This window comes from Rhipicephalus sanguineus, chromosome 1 (genome assembly GCF_013339695.2).
Source record: "Rhipicephalus sanguineus isolate Rsan-2018 chromosome 1, BIME_Rsan_1.4, whole genome shotgun sequence".
Classification (NCBI taxonomy): Eukaryota; Metazoa; Arthropoda; class Arachnida; order Ixodida; family Ixodidae; genus Rhipicephalus; species Rhipicephalus sanguineus.
The window spans coordinates 15,563,507-15,580,214 of NC_051176.1; the positions used below are offsets into that span (position 1 = coordinate 15,563,507).

Genomic DNA, 16,708 nt, shown 5'->3' on the forward strand with positions numbered 1-16,708 from the left:
TTAACCAAACGCAGACGTTGGCGCATTGCAGGTCTGAAAGAACACGTGAAATCATGGAGGCATCTTTCATGTTTAAATCACACAATCACGTGAGCTCTGCATCTGTTGCCCTCAGTGAGGCAGCATTTAACTTCATTGACTGTAGTGTACAGCAGTACCGCCAGATGGCAGCACGGCATGTACTGCTTTCTGTAATAAGGGCTGCCAATAAACCTGACGTCACTTGTCCGCCCGGAGACTCGGCTGTCGTGTCACTTACTCGCCCGATGCGCTCGACATGGTGTCAGAAGTGGGCGGGAGTCATCTCCGCTGATCCCGTGCTTGCATCCTCGTGACACGGCCCCGCCGCCGCCGCTGCTCTGCCATGACGACTACCGGTGTTGAGGGCTCCACCGGGATGTCGGCCGCTCCGTTCTTGCAAGGCATGGCCCAGCTGCGTCCACTGTCGCCGTTCGACTTCGACAACCCCAGCTCATGGCCGACATGGCTGCTGCAGTTCGAGGACTTCTCTTTCGCTACCGGACTTTACGTCGCTCCGGCAGAGGTACAAGTGCGCTCCATGCTTTACTGTATGGGCCCGCAAGCCAGGGTTGTCCTCGCGTCGACCACGCTAGGCGAGGCAGATATGAAAGACGTTGCCGCCGTGAAGAAGGCTTTCACCGACCACTTCGTGCACCCGCCGAACGAGCTGTACGAGTCAGTGCGGTTCCACCGCTGTACGCAGCAACCAGGTGAAACGGCCGACGCATTTTTTACGGCGCTCCGGACAATGGTCAAGTCTTGCAACTATCCGTCGCCCGACGTCGAAGAGCGGCTCGTCCAAGACCGTTTTCTCGTGGGTTTGCTCGACCGTGAACTCTTGGACAAGCTCTGTCAGAACCCGAAAATGACGCTACACGAAGCGCTGACGTACGTTCATCAGCACGAAGACACAGGTAACGAGCGCAGAGCTCGTGACTCGGCAGAGGCATCTTCGTTCGCCGTCGACGCCGCTCGCCTTCGCAAAGTAAAACAAGCGCCAGCTGATAAGACAACGCAACAGCTGTGCCCATTCTGCGGACGAGAGTCACACCCTCGCGCCAACTGTCCCGCTCGCAGTGCGTCGTGCAACTTTTGTCGCAAGAGTGGCCATTTCGAGAACGTGTGCCACAAAAAGAAGCGCGTAAACGGGAAGCACACACGGAAGCCTTTGGCCAGCTCCATCGAGTTGCATGCAGTTGCGGGAGAGCGCCCGAACGCGAAGATTGTCGAGGTACTCGTCGATGGCCGCCCCCTTTCCTTCAAGGTGGACTCCGGCGCCGAAGTTTCAGTTGTACCCAGTACGTTTTCCGGCGTCCCGTCGAAGCTTCAAGACCCCAAGAGCGAGCTGAAAGGCCCAGGCAACAACATTCTGCCGGTCATAGGCACTTACGTCGCTACCCTGTCGTGGCACGGAAAGTCAACCAAGCAGCTTCTCTACGTCCTAGCAACCAAGACGGTCCCGCTGCTAGGCTTCCCGGCAATCCAAGCCTTGGGCGTCTGCACGTTTGTCGACGAAGTCGCGAGGACTTCACAGCCCACTGGCGACTTTTGTCTCGATCCCAGTCTCTTCCGAGGACATGGGACGCTCCCCGAAGCCTACACTATCAGGCTGCAACCCAATGCTACGCATTTCTCGTTGAGCGTACCCCGGCGCATTCCACTCCCTCTCCGCGACGTCGTCAAGAGTGAGCTAGACAAGCTAGAAGCGGAGGACGTGATTCGTCGAATGGACACACCCACTGACTGGTGTGCTGGGCTGGTTGTCGTCCCCAAGGTCATGGGCGGCTATCGGCTGGCGTGGACTTGACTCGCCTCAATAAGGTGATTCTTCGAGAGCGTCACGTGCTCCCTACAGTGGAACAATGCCTCGGATTGCTTGGAGAGGCTACAGTTTTCTCCAAGCTAGACGCCACGTCAAGCTTCCATCAGGTCAAGCTGTCCCCCGAGTCCCAAGAATTGACCACATTTATAACCCCATTTGGACGCTATTGTTTTCTCCGGCTGCCGTTTGGAATCACGTCTGCACCAGAATACTTCCAGCGGCAGATGTCCTGGATCCTCGAAGGCCAACAGGTGTGGTGAACATGATTGACGACATCCTCGTCTTTGGGAAGACACGCTCCGAGCATGACCGCCGTCTCCGACAAGTCATGGACCGGCTAGCAAAGGCAGGAGTCACGCTCAACCGCAAGAAATGCTCGTTTGCGACTTCGAGTGTCAAGTTCCTTGGCGTCGTGGTCAGCGCGGAAGGAATTTCTCCAGACCCAGACAAGGTTGCAGCGATCAGAGCCATGCATCCATGCGAAGACGTCGCAGGGGTCCGTCGCCTGCTAGGCCTCGTGAACCACATCGGACGCCTTTTACCACACATTTCGGAGGTGACTGCGCTGATCCGAGCACTGCTGCTCAAGAACTCTGTCTGGACTTGGGGCAGCAGTCTGCCTTCTCCGAAATGAAGAAGCTACTGTGATGAGACCTCTGCATGGCTCACTAGAACACCACGTACAAGACCACGATCTCCGCTGACGCCAGCTCCTATGGTCTCGGGGCAATACTTCTCCAAGAACAGCCGTCTGGTGAGCGTCGAGCCGTCGCCTTCGCATCATGCTCCCTCACATGTACAGAGCGCCGGTACAGCCAAACAGAAAAAGAGGCTTTGGCGGCCAGCTGGGCGGTGCAAAGGTTCGAGGAATATGTCCGTGGACTTCAGTTCTTCCTCAAGACGGACCATCAACCGCTAGTGGCGCTCCTGGGTTCCATGGATGTTGACCTACTGCCACCACGGATCCAGCGGTTTCGCTTGAAGCTCATGCGTTTCCAGTACCAAGTACTCTACGTACCGGGGAAGCTGCTGGCAACAGCCGATACGCTTTTGCACACACCGCTGGACTCCCGTTCATCCAACCGGGTGAATCAAGTAGAGCTCTTTGCCCAAGAGGTCGTCCGCTCCTTCCCAGACATCGTCTCGTCGCAGCTTGAGCACCTACGCGAGGCCCAAGCCAACGACGGCGAGTGCAGCCTGCTGCTTCAGTACTGCGCCAACGGCTGGCCTCGGCAGTCCCACTTGCCTCTCCATGTGAAGAAGTACTGGCAGTACCAAGGAGACCTCAGCGTCTGTGAGGGACTGCTTCTGAAAGGGTCCCACATCCTCATGCCGGCTGCCCTTCAGCGCCACATGCTCGAGCTTCTCCATGACGGGCATCAAGGCATCAACTGATGCAAAGCTTTAGCTCGGGAGTCGGTCTGGTGGCCGGGCATCAACAACCAGATAGAAACACTGGTGTCTATCTGCCACACGTGTGCCGAAACCAGGGTGCAGCGCTCGGAGCCCATGCTGCCCTCAACCACTCCAAGTCGGCCCTGGGAAGAAGTCGGCATCGATCTTTTTCATCTCAACGGCCAAGACTTTGTCCTTCTGGTGGATTACCAGTCACGCTTCCCGGAAGTCATTAGTCTACGTTCAACCACAGCACTTGCACTAGCGGTCATCAACGCCATCGAGCGTTTTCGCACGCCATGGCATTCCGAGCCTGGTGCGCAGCGACAACGGCCCTCAGTTTGCTGCGAAAGAGTTCTCCGCCTTCGCCAAGTCCTACGGCTTCTGCCATGTCACCAGCAGTCCCCATTTTCCACAGTCGAATGGGGAGGTGGAACGGATGGTGAGGACAGTCTTTTGACCTGCTGCGGAAGGTGGATGATCCCTACCTGGCACTTTTGGCATACCGGGACACACCTGGGGTAACTGGAGTGAGTCCTGCTCAGCTGCTCATGGTTAGGCGCCTACAGACCCGGCTGCCGAAGACGTCGTACCTGCTGGAGCCAGCCTGGCCTCCTTCGGTCACAATCACTCAACGGGATCAAGACAATCGGAGGCGCCAAGCGTCAGACTTCAACCGAAGGCATGCAGCCCACACCTTGCAGCCTCTTCAGGCCGGAGAGCGGGTCTGGGTGCGAGATGTCAACTCCCCAGCAACCGTCTTAGGGCCAGCTCAACGCCCGCGCTCCTACGTGGTGGAGACTCCGACGGGTGTACTTCAGCGTAACTGGATGCACCTGGTGCCAACGACCGGAACCCCCACTGCCAACCCTCCTGTAACCCCAGTGGCGGATCAGCCCGAGACGACTACAACACCTGGAGCTGACCAAGCAGTACAAGACCAGCAAACCGCGTCGCCTCGGGAAAGCACCTCCACTGCAGAGAAACCTCAGGGTTCTGCTTCTACGCCACGCGTCTCACGGTCGCGGTATGGCAGGAGGATCCGCAGGCCGAAAAGACTCGACCTGTGAACATTGTTTTGTTTCGGACCATGAGTTCTGGTGCAGGAGCATGTGTTTTGTTAAAGTTTACCGTGGGGGGGGTGTAGTGTACAGCAGTACGGCCAGATGGCAGCACGGCATGTACTGCTTTCTGTAATAAGGGCTGCCAATAAACCTGACGTCACGTGTCCGCCCAGAGACTCGGCTGTCGTGTCACTTACTCGCCCGATGCGCTCGACATTGACAACCGCCAGATTAGTTAGGAATACACACGCGAAGCATGATAGCTCCAAAATGACCTGATTCCATGAACAACACGTTGTAACATAGTCCTTGTTATCTTCAATATTTTCTGTGTATATCTTTGATGTGCTTTTGCGAAAATAAACAGTTGAAAGTTTGCGCACCATTAGTCCTATCCCTTGTTACGTTTCTCGTTTGTGAATTTCGCTCAGCGCATCTACATTAATATGCAATACCAACTAGCCCAAATTGAAGCTTTGCTAAGCGTAACTCTACGAGATTGAAGAGTGGATCAAAGAGAAAAGTGGCCCTCTCGTGTCATGAGAAGGAAGATAACCAATGGACAATTAGAGTGTCAGAATAAACCTATTCACAGGAGCACCCTCTAACCAGTGAGCTGCAGGAGTCGAGGGTCATCATGCTTTGGGCTGCGCCATTTCTGTGTTTGTGTTGCTTTGGTACATGTTTGTGTGAGTGTGATACAGTCGAACCCACTTATAACGATCCCAGATATAACCATCTATCAGTTATAATGACCATATTTTGGTGCACTTACGTTATTCCTATGCCACCCATTGAAATTGCGTCCACATATAGCGAACATTTTTCAAAGCCTCCTACTTTTACAACAAGCACTTCAGACACGGTGGCGGTAAAAATATGGCGTATACGAAGCGAAAAAAAAGTTAAAGCAGGCCTTCTAAAGCATGAGAGGCGCGCGCTCACACATGCCCCGCTCCAGTTTACTGGTGACGAAGATACCCTAGATCGGCAAGCACCACACGCTGATTTCGGACTCTGCGAGCGAGGTCGCTAACTTTCCTGGCATTTCTTCAGTGACAGAATGGCAGTGACGAATTAAAAAAATAGAAATAGGAGGCAGCATGAAGACTTGTGGTCAGCTTTTGCACGGCAACCTTTTCTGGCGCCGTTCTCTGCAGCTACAACCGCCTACGATGAACCAATGCCTTGGAATGCAAGAAGCCGTAAAATGCAATAAGCGATGACCACGATAACTTTTCGGCGCTTAAAAGTTCACTGCGTCGACGCAACAATGTTCCGCAAAATGTCTTTCGTCTTTTCGGTAACGGCATGAGACCGGCCGATCACTGATTCCGACTTCTGTGCGATTGCGGCGATGCCTTCGCAGGTAAGCATCAGAAGAGAGCGAAGGCGATGTGGCGGCCGGCGATGAACGTGCCATTATGACTTATCGCCGACAACCTTATCACAGTCATCTGCAGCTATCGGCTCGGCTGCACGTGTGGCGTACACTGTTCGGATTGACAGCGGTACAAGCGGTACAAGCAGTACAAGCGCGCGATGCTGCCGTTTGCAAGTTCGCCGCCGCCATGCCGTGCGAGATAAAGTGCGCATCGCTTCGTTGAAACGAAAGTAGCTCGCTGGTGTGAGCGGCACGGGCACCGAGAAATGTCGATGAACTTACAGCGAGCGTATACTGCGTGTTTTATTAGGCGACAACCTCAGCGGGCCACGGCCTGTCATGCAGGACCATCAGAGCATCATGGAGATGTAGAGTGCGCGTTGCTTGCAAAATGCTTGTCTTCGCCACATTGAACGAACAGGTTTCTCGCCGTATTCGTGCACGATACGGAGTGAAACGGGCACAAAGAGCACGCAAATGCGCGTAATACAGCAAGCGGCGCAGCAATGATGGCGTGAGCGCAGGAGGCGACGCGCTGCACGCAACTAGCCAGGGATGATCGACTCCATGTGGCGGCACCGAGGTTCAGTGAAACGGTGTCGGTTCACTGCAAAGGCAGTTTAATTAACACGTGCACGCGGCGGGCGTCGCTTCACAAGGCGAAAACGCCTAACTCTCACCGGAGGGGTTGTTAGCACTTTTCAATAAAAATGCGTCGAAAAAAAAAAAAAAAAAAGCGGCTTCGGCACTAAGTGCATGTTTTTGAATGTGAGTCCATTTACAATGAACTACCGATATAACGACCAGTTTTCGCAGCACTTTCGAGTTCATTATAAACAGGTTCGACTGTATGCGCCTGTCTCCGACAAGAAGCGACTATAGTGGAAGAAAATTTACTGCATTCGCATAGCAAATCATCTGGCTATCACTGTGTCACTTACGGGTGAACGAACAAGCAGCGAAAGAGAAATATTTTGGGTGCAATCGTGTGTCCGCAGCACAGTACGCCATGCAGGGGCGTAGCCAGAAATTTTTTTCGAGGGGGGGGGGGGGGAGGGTTTCCACCATACTTTGTGTATGTTCATGCGTGCGTTTGTATGTGTGCGTGTACATATACGCAAGAAAAACTAAAAAATTTCAGGGGGAATTTGACCCCCCCCCCTTGGCTACGCCCCTGACTCCATGCGATGAGTGTAAATGTGGCATGCATCGTTTGCCTTCATCGTCTGAATTGCGGCAGCTGTGGGTGACTTCAGTAAATGGCAAGAACACCTGTGTGTCGCCATCGTCACGCCTCTGTTCCCGCCATTTCGTCGGCGGCAAGAAAATTAACGAGAACAACGGTCCCATGCAGCATCCTGGATACGAAAGAAAGGTACGCAAGCCGCTGATGACTCACCTAGTAACTCACGAGAATGTTGCACATTCGTACATTATAGCTTCCACAACACAGCACCAACACAGCTGCAAACTCTGCCTTGTCCTGCTACACATGTGCAGCCCACGTGCCGTACTTTCCCAGAGGGCCTTGCGGAAACCCACGCACAAAGGGGCCTACTGTTCACGGCTTGCGACGGTGTCATGTCCCCTTTCACCAGCACGACTTCTTTGTTCACTTTGTGCGCCAACAACTGAACCACCTCGTGGTTGCACACCTGGCGAAGATCCCATGCATTCGCCTCAATGAGATATAGAAAATGTTCAGCTGTCAGATTTCTGGCCACTCACACGTGTCCTCGACCTATTCTTCAACAACGTTGGGGTGAATGTAGGTCAATGTATCTGTGAAGAAGAAAGATTGTGCGATGTTTACTGCTGACAAATTTGCGCACTGCGAGCAAGTATGCGTGGAGGTGTGAAACTGATGGATAATCTGTAGACTTAGTCTTTTAGTATGCCAGTAAAGGAAAGCGGTAGACAGCTGCAAGAACACTCGACATGATCGACCTGGTACACTTGATGCTGCTGCTGCCAACAACAAAGCACCGTCGTTCATAGACACGGAGCTCGTGCTTTCTTGTGTTGCAAGTGCCAATGTGCGCGGTCATTGGCAGCGACGATGCTAAACAAAACAGTCTAAGCAAATGAATAATTGGTAAACAGAGGCACTAGCCGTGACTTAACCTGAACGTGGATAACGCACCGGTTCGAATAGGCACAGCCCATGTTGGAGGTTTCGCCAAACTTGCACGTTAGATGGTGTGCATTTCAATACGGTACACCCCTGGCGTGAAAATTTGAAAAGGTCTACAGATACCCAAGAGATGGAAGCGCAGGTGGGCATAAAATAGGGTCAGGTAGAGCAACAACATTAAATAATTTGCAGGCAGGGTGAGTTGAGGATCATTGAGAAAGGCTTTCGTCCTGCAGTGGGCATAACATAAGCTGACGATGATAACACCATTTGTGCAAATTATAGAGAGAATTTGCAATATAATTAAGATTGTCACGGCACGTACAGCTGAGCTTACCTGTATGTTCGACAAGGGATGCCTTCTTTCTCCAGCAGCTCCAATGCTTCCATGTACAGGGCAGACTGCTCCGCTGGCGGAATGAGGCTGGCCTCCAGGTCAGCCAATACTGCCACCTGGTGGTGTGAGATGACAAGGCTCACGGGTGGGTCCTCTGCAGCTCAGCCCACTCATAAAAAGTGTGTCATTTATAATGAAACAAACTTCTTACTACAGTCAAACCTCGTTAACACGTACCCCACTTTAAATGTACTAACGGTTAAAACGTAGTTGCGACGAATCCCCGACCGAGTCCCATAGAGCCCAATGCATTCACTGACCGCTTACGCCGCAGTTGTTCGCCCTATGACTACCGGTTAGTGCGTACTCTGCGTACCGCAATAACTTTTTGTGCCATAAAATTTTACTGCGCCGATGAACTTCCCAAAGCCACAATGTGCCGCCACAGGTTTTCATTCTTTTCGAGAACTGGGGAGATCGGTCGATCACCGATTCCAACTTCCGCGCGATTGCGGCAAAGCCTTTGCAGGTAAGCGTCAGAAAAGCACCAGCACCGTATGCATGACTTATTGCCAACAACCTTATCACAATAAGTATCTTCAGCTATCTGCTCGTCATCACTGCATTAACCAAACAAGCTACTAGCTGCATCTGCGCACGGTCTGGAGCGAAGTAGGTACGAAGAACACTCTCACGAAAAATGCGCACGTACGATACAGCAAGTGGTCCGGCAGTGACGGTGTGAACCGAGTAAGCGATGCGCTGCACGCAACTAGCCAGGAGACGATCGGCTCCAAGCAGCCATGCCGCGTTTCACTGGAACCGTGTCAGTTTTCATTTAGTAGCAGGTCGCGTTACAGACGCATCCATATATATCGCAGAAAGCACACACTGCCCGTTCTGTTGTTATGTTGGTCACTGCGTATCCCGGACCCTGTAATAGTTTCAAAATGCTCTTTGACATCGTCACTGCGCACTATTGGGCAGTTGTGCGCGAGTGCCAGGACCTTTTCTCCACTTTGGCAAAAAAAAAAAAGAAAAGGCTTTGTGGGTGCTTAACAGTATTTGCTGTGGCACTATTTCATTGCTGGCAGCGATGGCGTATGTCAGGAGATGCAAACTTGTACTTGGTGGTTAACCCTTCGAGGGTCGAATTTTTTCGCAAAATGCAGTCCAAAAATATGTAATTTTTTTTATTGCTGAAATAAATTAGTCACACGATTCTATTTAGGAAAAAAACTGTCTAAAATTTCTTTTCGTGACCGTAAAGTGACAAAAAGTAATTTTTGTAGTTACATAACATGGTTTATTCGTAGTAGCATCAAGCAAAATCCTAAAAAAAGAAACACGTATACGACCTTTTATAAATAAAAATTATGCATTGTATTAAACATAGCTCACAGACATACAAAGTAAGTGTACCAGAGTGCTTTTCCAATAAAAAATGTTCGTGCCCCCAAAACAGGAAACGCAACCACGGCGGCGTCGTTTGTGTAATTCTGCGCCACACGGAAACAGATGCAATCGCGCCCAGGGGAGCAATAAATGAGACAGCCACAAGCAGTCACCCTTTGAGAGATTAGAAACCAAACAGCCATCAGCTCTGAGGGCATGAGAAGCGATAGGCCTCCCAAGCTCGGCCAGGGGAAGCTGCATCGCGCGCGTTTTGCCGCCTTTCTTGCAAAAACCGGTCGCTGCTCTCCCTGCACCTGCCTTTCGAGTGCGCTGTCTCAGCACGTTCACGCGCCCTGCACAAGCTGTTGTCTGCTCGTCGTGCACATGCAGCTTCACGTGTCGCTTGATCTGAACGTTTAGATAGATAGCAGAGATAGAAAAAAAAACGTTTTCATGGTGTGAATCTCAACAGAGGAGAGCAGTTGATCGACAAGCTTTGCAGGACCGAGCAGGTCGTCAAGGACGATGCTGTTTGTGCGAGCGCTACGTGCATGCCGATAGGTGAACCGCCACATTTCTATGACATGAATAGGGAGGTGACTCTACGAGTTATGTAATTATGTTACCGGTAAAACGCACCTACGTTGTGGCAGTCGTGTCTGCTCGGAGCTGTCTGCAAACAACCACCACGCTTTCGTGTGTGTTTTTGATTGATGACTTTCGATTGCCTGGATGCTAAGTTTGTCGTGCGGCTTTAAATTTATTATGAGCTCAGTGTGAAGAGCATAAATTTACATCTGCCCTGTTGAGTCAGTGGCAGCATTGCAATGCGCAGTGTTCAGTTTTGTGGGAGTTTCACTTTTGCCAAGGTCTGCATTGGATGATAATAACGTCGAATCGCAAGTTTAATGCAGTGATGGAAGCGACATTTTGCTTTTTGGAGCACACTCTGGAGCAGAAAAAATGCTAGTTTGGAGCAGCTATTGACATTTTTGGAGCAGCTGCCAAAATATTCCAAACGACTCCTGGAGTTGTCATAAGTACTATTACTCATTATTAAAGATATTGCACATACAATTATCACTGCAAATTGCAACAAACAATAATTAAGCAGATGGGTGGTCACTGAACACTAAGTAAGGTTAGCTATATATTTAAAATCTCGGGTACTTGTGATATAAAACCGATGAAGCTGAGCCCCAAATCAGAAAAGAAACTAGAATCACATAGAGCAGTTTACAATAGGTAACAGAGCAAAGAAATCTATTATTTTCATATTTCACCAAAATAGCCTGCTTTTGAAATTTCAAAAAAAAAAAAGGAAAGAAATGACAAAAAACCAAGTTCGGATAGGTTGAAAAGGAGCCTTTCCATTTCTTGTCGCAAAAATGAGGTCGGAAATGACAAAGTGACAAATGTGATCAGTCACACATCAAAGTCCTCCCACCAGCAGTTAGTAATCAGTAAGATATGGAACTAATCTCACACACATTTTACCAAAATAGTCTGCCTGTCATGTACAGCTACATACAGCTAAATCAGAGACATATCAACAATGCCACTGCTTGTGGCATTGTCGATATGCTAGTATGGAGCTAGTATCAAAACTCCATACTAGCATACTATAGTACATACTATACTCGAAGACAACTTTTCTTGGCAATGAAGGAAAGGCTACAGGGGCGGAGCTACTGCACATTGCTACTCCGCGTAGTCGTCCGGTTTGGCACGAGTTTCGAATTTAGTTTCAGTTTGTGAACCTTCCGTATCTCTTGTGACGGCTGTTGAATTATTCGAGCGGCCATGGTCGAATAATAACATTGCATACTATTTGCTTCGTCTGCTTAGACAGCCATTTGTTAGTGAAATTCATCACAAGTTCCTTCGGCGAGTCATCGGAAAAGCTGGAAGGTGAGGAGCGTTCACTTGAAACGGAAGGCACCATTTTGACTGTGAGGAGCATGTAAAAGGTGCGACGTTTTCACACGTGCAAAAACATGAAATGACACTGCATATAGTAAAACAAATATAAATTTTATATCTCCTGAGTGCGTGCTGCCCCTCTTTTCAAACAGTGTCCCATAGATAAAAATACAGCAGTGTTGTTTTGCTTAATTCTCACGCAGGAAACAAGGATGCAATTGTGGGCCTTTTTTCTTCAGCAGTAGCACACAGAATGGCAGTGACAAATTAAAAAAATAGAAATAGGAGGCAGCATGAAGACTTGTGGTCAGCTTTTCCACGGCAACCTTTTCTGGCGCCGTTCTCTGCAGCTACAACCGCCTACGATGAACCAATGCCTTGGCATGCAAGAAGCCGTAAAATGCAATAAGCGATGACCGCGATAACTTTTCGGCGCTTAAAAGTTCACTGCGTCGACGCCACAATGTGCCACAAAATGTCTTTCGTCTTTTCGGTAACGGCAGAGACTGGCCGATCATCCGACTTCTGTGCGATTGCGGCGATGCCTTCGCAGGTAAGCATCAGAAGAGAGCGAAGGCGATGTGGCGGCCAGCGATGAACGTGCCATTATGACTTATCGCCAACAACCTTATCACAGTCATCTGCAGCTATCGGCTCGGCTGCACGTGTGGCGTACACTGTTCGGACTGACGGCGGTACAAGCGGTACAAGCAGTACAAGCGCGCGATGCTGCCGTTTGCAAGTTCGCCGCCGCCACGCCGTGCGAGATAAAGTGCGCATCGCTTCGTCGAAACAAAAGTAGCTCGCTGGTGGCAAAACTTCTTTGCAGACTAGTTGGTTCATACTTGTAAACTCGCCCTTACTGCTCAACCAGCAGGAAAGAAGAAGGGAGACAGGAAAGAGCGCAGACAGGAAGTGCGCTCTTTCCTGTCTCCCTTCTTCTTTCCTGCTGGTTGCGCAGTAAGGGCGAGCTCGCTGGTGTTGAGCGGCACGGGCACCGAGAAATGTCGATGAACTTACAGCGAGCGTATACTGCATGTTTTATTAGGCGACAACCTCAGCGGGCCGCGCCTGTCATGCAGGGCCATCAGAGCATCACGGAGATGTAGAGTGCGCGTTGCTTGCAAAATGCTCGTCTTCGCCACATTGAACGAACAGGTTTCTCGCCGTATTCCTGCACGGTACGGAGTGAAACGGGCACAAAGAGCACGCAAATGCACGTAATACAGCAAGCGGCGCAGCAATGATGGCGTGAGCGCAGGAGGAGACGCGCTGCACGCAACTAGCCAGGGATGATCGACTCCATGTGGCGGCACCGGGGTTCAGTGAAACGGTGTCGGTTCACGGCAAAGGCAGTTTAATTAACACGTGCACGCGGCGGGCGTCGCTTCACAAGGCGAAAATGCCTAACTCTCACCGGAGGGGTTGTTAGCACTTTTCAATAAAAATGCGCCGAAAAAAAAAAAAAAGCGGCTTGGTCACTAAGTGCATGTTTTTGAATGTGAGTCCATTTACAACGAACACCGATATAACGACCAGTTTTCGCAGCACTTTCGAGTTCGTTATAAACAGGTTCGACTGTATGCACCTGTCTCCGACAAGAAGTGACTATAGTGGAAGAAAATTTACTGCATTCGCATAGCAAATCATCTGGCTATCACTGTGTCATTTACGGGTGAACGAATAAGCAGCGAAAGAGAATTATGTTGGGTGCAATCGTGTGTCCGCAGCACAGTACGCCATGCAGGGGCGTAGCCAGAAATTTTTTTCCAGGGGGGGGGGTTTCCACCATACTTTGTGTATGTTCATGCGTGCGTTTGTATGTGTGCGTGTATATATACGCAAGCAAAACTGAAAAATTTCAGGGGGTTTGAACCCTCAACCCTCCCCCCCCCCCCCTTGGCTACGCCCCTGACTCCATGCGATGAGTGTAAATGTGGCATGCATCGTTTGCCTTCATCGTCTGAATTGCGGCAGCAGTGGGTGGCTTCAGTAAATCGCAAGAACACCTATGTGTCGCCATCGTCACGCCTCTGTTCCCGCCATTTCGTTGCCTGCAAGAAAATTAACGAGAACAACGGTCTTTTTTCTTCAGCAGTAGCACACGCATAGTTTGGCTCTGCAGCCTTCTCTTTGCCAAGGAAAATGGCCGCAAAATATAGAATGATAGTAGACAGCTTGTTTTTTGTTACGTTTAGGCTCGCTGGATGATGATGTGCTTAAAGTTCATTGTTTTCAGTTTACCAGTGCCATTTCGGAGCAGTTATTAACAAAAATTACAGTTTGGAGCAGCATGGAGCAGCATTTCTCTTTTGGAGCAGTTTGGAGCAATTGAAGCAGCACTTCCATGACTGTTAATGCCACCTTGGATCTTTTTAGAGCTCCCTTTGACAGCATAATGATGCACGCAAAAAAATGTTTCATGCCCACTTCGACCATGCATGTTTCTTGCAGAGGCGTGTTTCATTTCGGATAATAATGACACCTGATCACGCACCATGTTTGCTGATTCGAATGTCACTTTGGTTGTTTCAACAGCTCACTTGGTCAGCATCATATTATACAATACCTACTGGGATCACGCATGTTTATGATTATGCCGAGATTTGTGCCCTATGATAAGCGCGTCTGATTTCACAAAGCCATCGAAAATTTAACTGCCGCCTTGGTTCTTTTTTCAGCTCGTTTCCAAAGCAGCAGCTGTATATTGCCCACGGCTCACGCACATGCATGGCTGTAGTATATTATGTGCCGAAACCACGACATTATTATCAGGCCCACCGTGGTGGGGGACTCTGGATTAACTTCAGCCACCTGGGGTTCTTTAACGTGCAACTAAATGTAAGTACGCTGGGGTTACTGCATTTCGCTCTCATCGAAATGCAGCTGCCGTATGCGGGAATCGAACCCACGACCTCGATCGTAGCAGCGCCACACCTCAGCCTGCAAAGGAATCACGGCGTGTCGCATGCAAGGCCAATATAAATGCTCAGTGCAAACATGCAGCTTAATTCTGTTTACAGTGAACCGCGACGGGAAATGTACCACCATCAGCTGAATAAAACATGTATAGTACTCACGGTACGGTTTTTAAACTGTGGTGTATTAAGCCAACATGCTCCGTTGCTGTCACGTTACACATGGTTGACTCAGAAAGATAGCACGCAATGTCGAAATGTACAGCGGCGGTGCCGCCCGACTGTCCGAATTACCGAGCATGTCCGAATTATCGGTGTCCGATTTATCAGTCGGCGACTGTAGTTGGTAATACTGTGTACGACAAAAATTTCTTCAAGGTGACAAGACCGTGAAAGCATCGCTTAGTGCGATAACGTGCCATAATCCCCTCTTGACGCCTCTGCGCCTCGCACTGCTTGCATTGGAAAAGGTAGAGCTTGACGGGCAGTTTTCGGCTCTTCGTCATTTTTAAACTTTTGTGACAGTTCACAATGCAGCAGGACTGTGTGTCTGCTTTCCAGTACGACAAAGGAGCGGCACCCATAGCATGAAAAATGCGAGATAAAAGCCCTGGGGAGCACGTTCTCCGCGCGCGCAATGGGAAAACCAAGCAAGCGCGACCCGTCCGAGCTACCAAAGATTCCCCCTCTCTCCGCTGGGGCAGCGGACGGTGCTGCGCAAACTTGAGCATGGGAGGCCTATAACCACCTGAAGGACGAAACGAAAACCAGCCGCACCGTGTGCACACGTTCTGATGCCCAAGCAAAAGCCGCCGCGCCGCTTTAGAAAGCAAAAAGAAAAACAAGAAAACAACGAAGAGACATCAGCGCATGAAAAAAATTCCACATATTCCCGAAGTGTGGCAGCACATGCCAAGCAAGAGAAATCATCGAAAAAGGCGCACGTTCTAAACATATAGGCAATGGCGTACATGTACGACAACCCTTTGGTGCCTCTCAGGTGATGCCGTACATGTCCCTCGGAGGGTTAATGTGTACTACCATTTAGTGCGTAGTTATCCTGCCTTCCCGGCAGCTAAATGTGGATCCTGGCTGCCTTTGTGGAAAGCAAAAAGAACATCTGAAATGCTGGGATACAACACACAAAAAAAGTCGTATGGTCCCTCATGCATTTGCCTGAGACGACACACAAGCAAAAGCCATCTTCTCAGACAAATGCATTCATCCACCTCTCCCCGAAAGTTTCCTGCACCCAACGTGGTTTTGCAGTGCCTCTTGGATCGGAGGCACTGGAAGCTTTCTGCACCTCTTGTGGTTTTGCAGTGCCTCCGGGATTGGCCCACCTTTGACCAAGCGACGATGACACGTGTGACGTCATCGTGACGCTATCACTTTCCGCATTTGATGAGGCATCTATGGCACACAAAACAGAGCCCTCTTTCCAGCCAACGCCCCCCTCACCAGCCAGGAGCAAGAAGGAAAGGGCACGAGAGGGTGAACTGGGACAGATACAGGCTACAGGGGGGCTCAGTTTTGAACCTCATTATATGCACCCACTTCAAACATAGTCTCAACGAATCCCTCAAGAGTCTCGTAGTGCCTAATACAGTAAAAGCTCGTTAATTCGGATTTCACGGGACCGGAAAAAATGTCCGAATTAACCGAATGCCGAATTAACGAATGAACAGGAAAAACAACATTAAAGGGGTACTGACACAAAATTTCGCGGCCGAGATAGCCTGCTGGATCGATTCCCGTGTACGTGCGTGTACCATCTGCAAAATATCGACAGCGAATAAAGCTTGGAAGGTATTTTATGTTAATTTTGAAGTTCGCGAGCGCGATCCAGCATTATAGGCCGCACCTAGTGCATTGACACCCTCGAAGGTGACCCGAGGTGACCCCCCTACTTCCCCTACGTAACCGTTGCAGCCGGTACAAGTTATGATGACGTCGTAGCCGCCATTTCTGTTTTGACGCGCTTCCCGACGAATCGCTCCTCGCCAGCGGGTCAAACCTGAAGTGATTCGCCACGTCGAAAATTTCTTCCATACCCGCCGCAAGAAAATCGTCGCCATCAGACGACGATGAGCCCGACGACGACAGACCGCGCGGAAATGTGTCACTCTTCTGTGTGCTCACGTGACCGAGCGTTTCACTCGCTAGGTGGTGATAGTTGCACCCGGCGGCTTGTCGCTTTTGGAGCTTTGTCAAACCGAAACTGAGGCTGTGTCGGTAATGAGGAGCTTGTAATTAATTATCTGTCGCGCCCTGCAGCAAACGATGTGCCGTGTTATGACTAACAGGCCCCCAGC

The 16,708-nt window shown here is 50.3% G+C and overlaps 1 protein-coding gene across 8 annotated transcripts in view; it reads right to left on the bottom strand.

Moving 5' to 3' along the window:
* Positions 1-16,708, bottom strand: part of LOC119389576 (mitoguardin) — a 500,148-nt gene that overhangs the window by 270,513 nt on the left and 212,927 nt on the right. For all 8 annotated transcript variants that reach the window (XM_049413597.1, XM_037656926.2, XM_037656941.2 and 5 more), the window contains one exon: positions 8,158-8,273. In XM_049413597.1, coding sequence (XP_049269554.1) covers positions 8,158-8,273 — 116 coding nt within the window. The remainder of the gene's footprint in view (positions 1-8,157; positions 8,274-16,708) is intronic.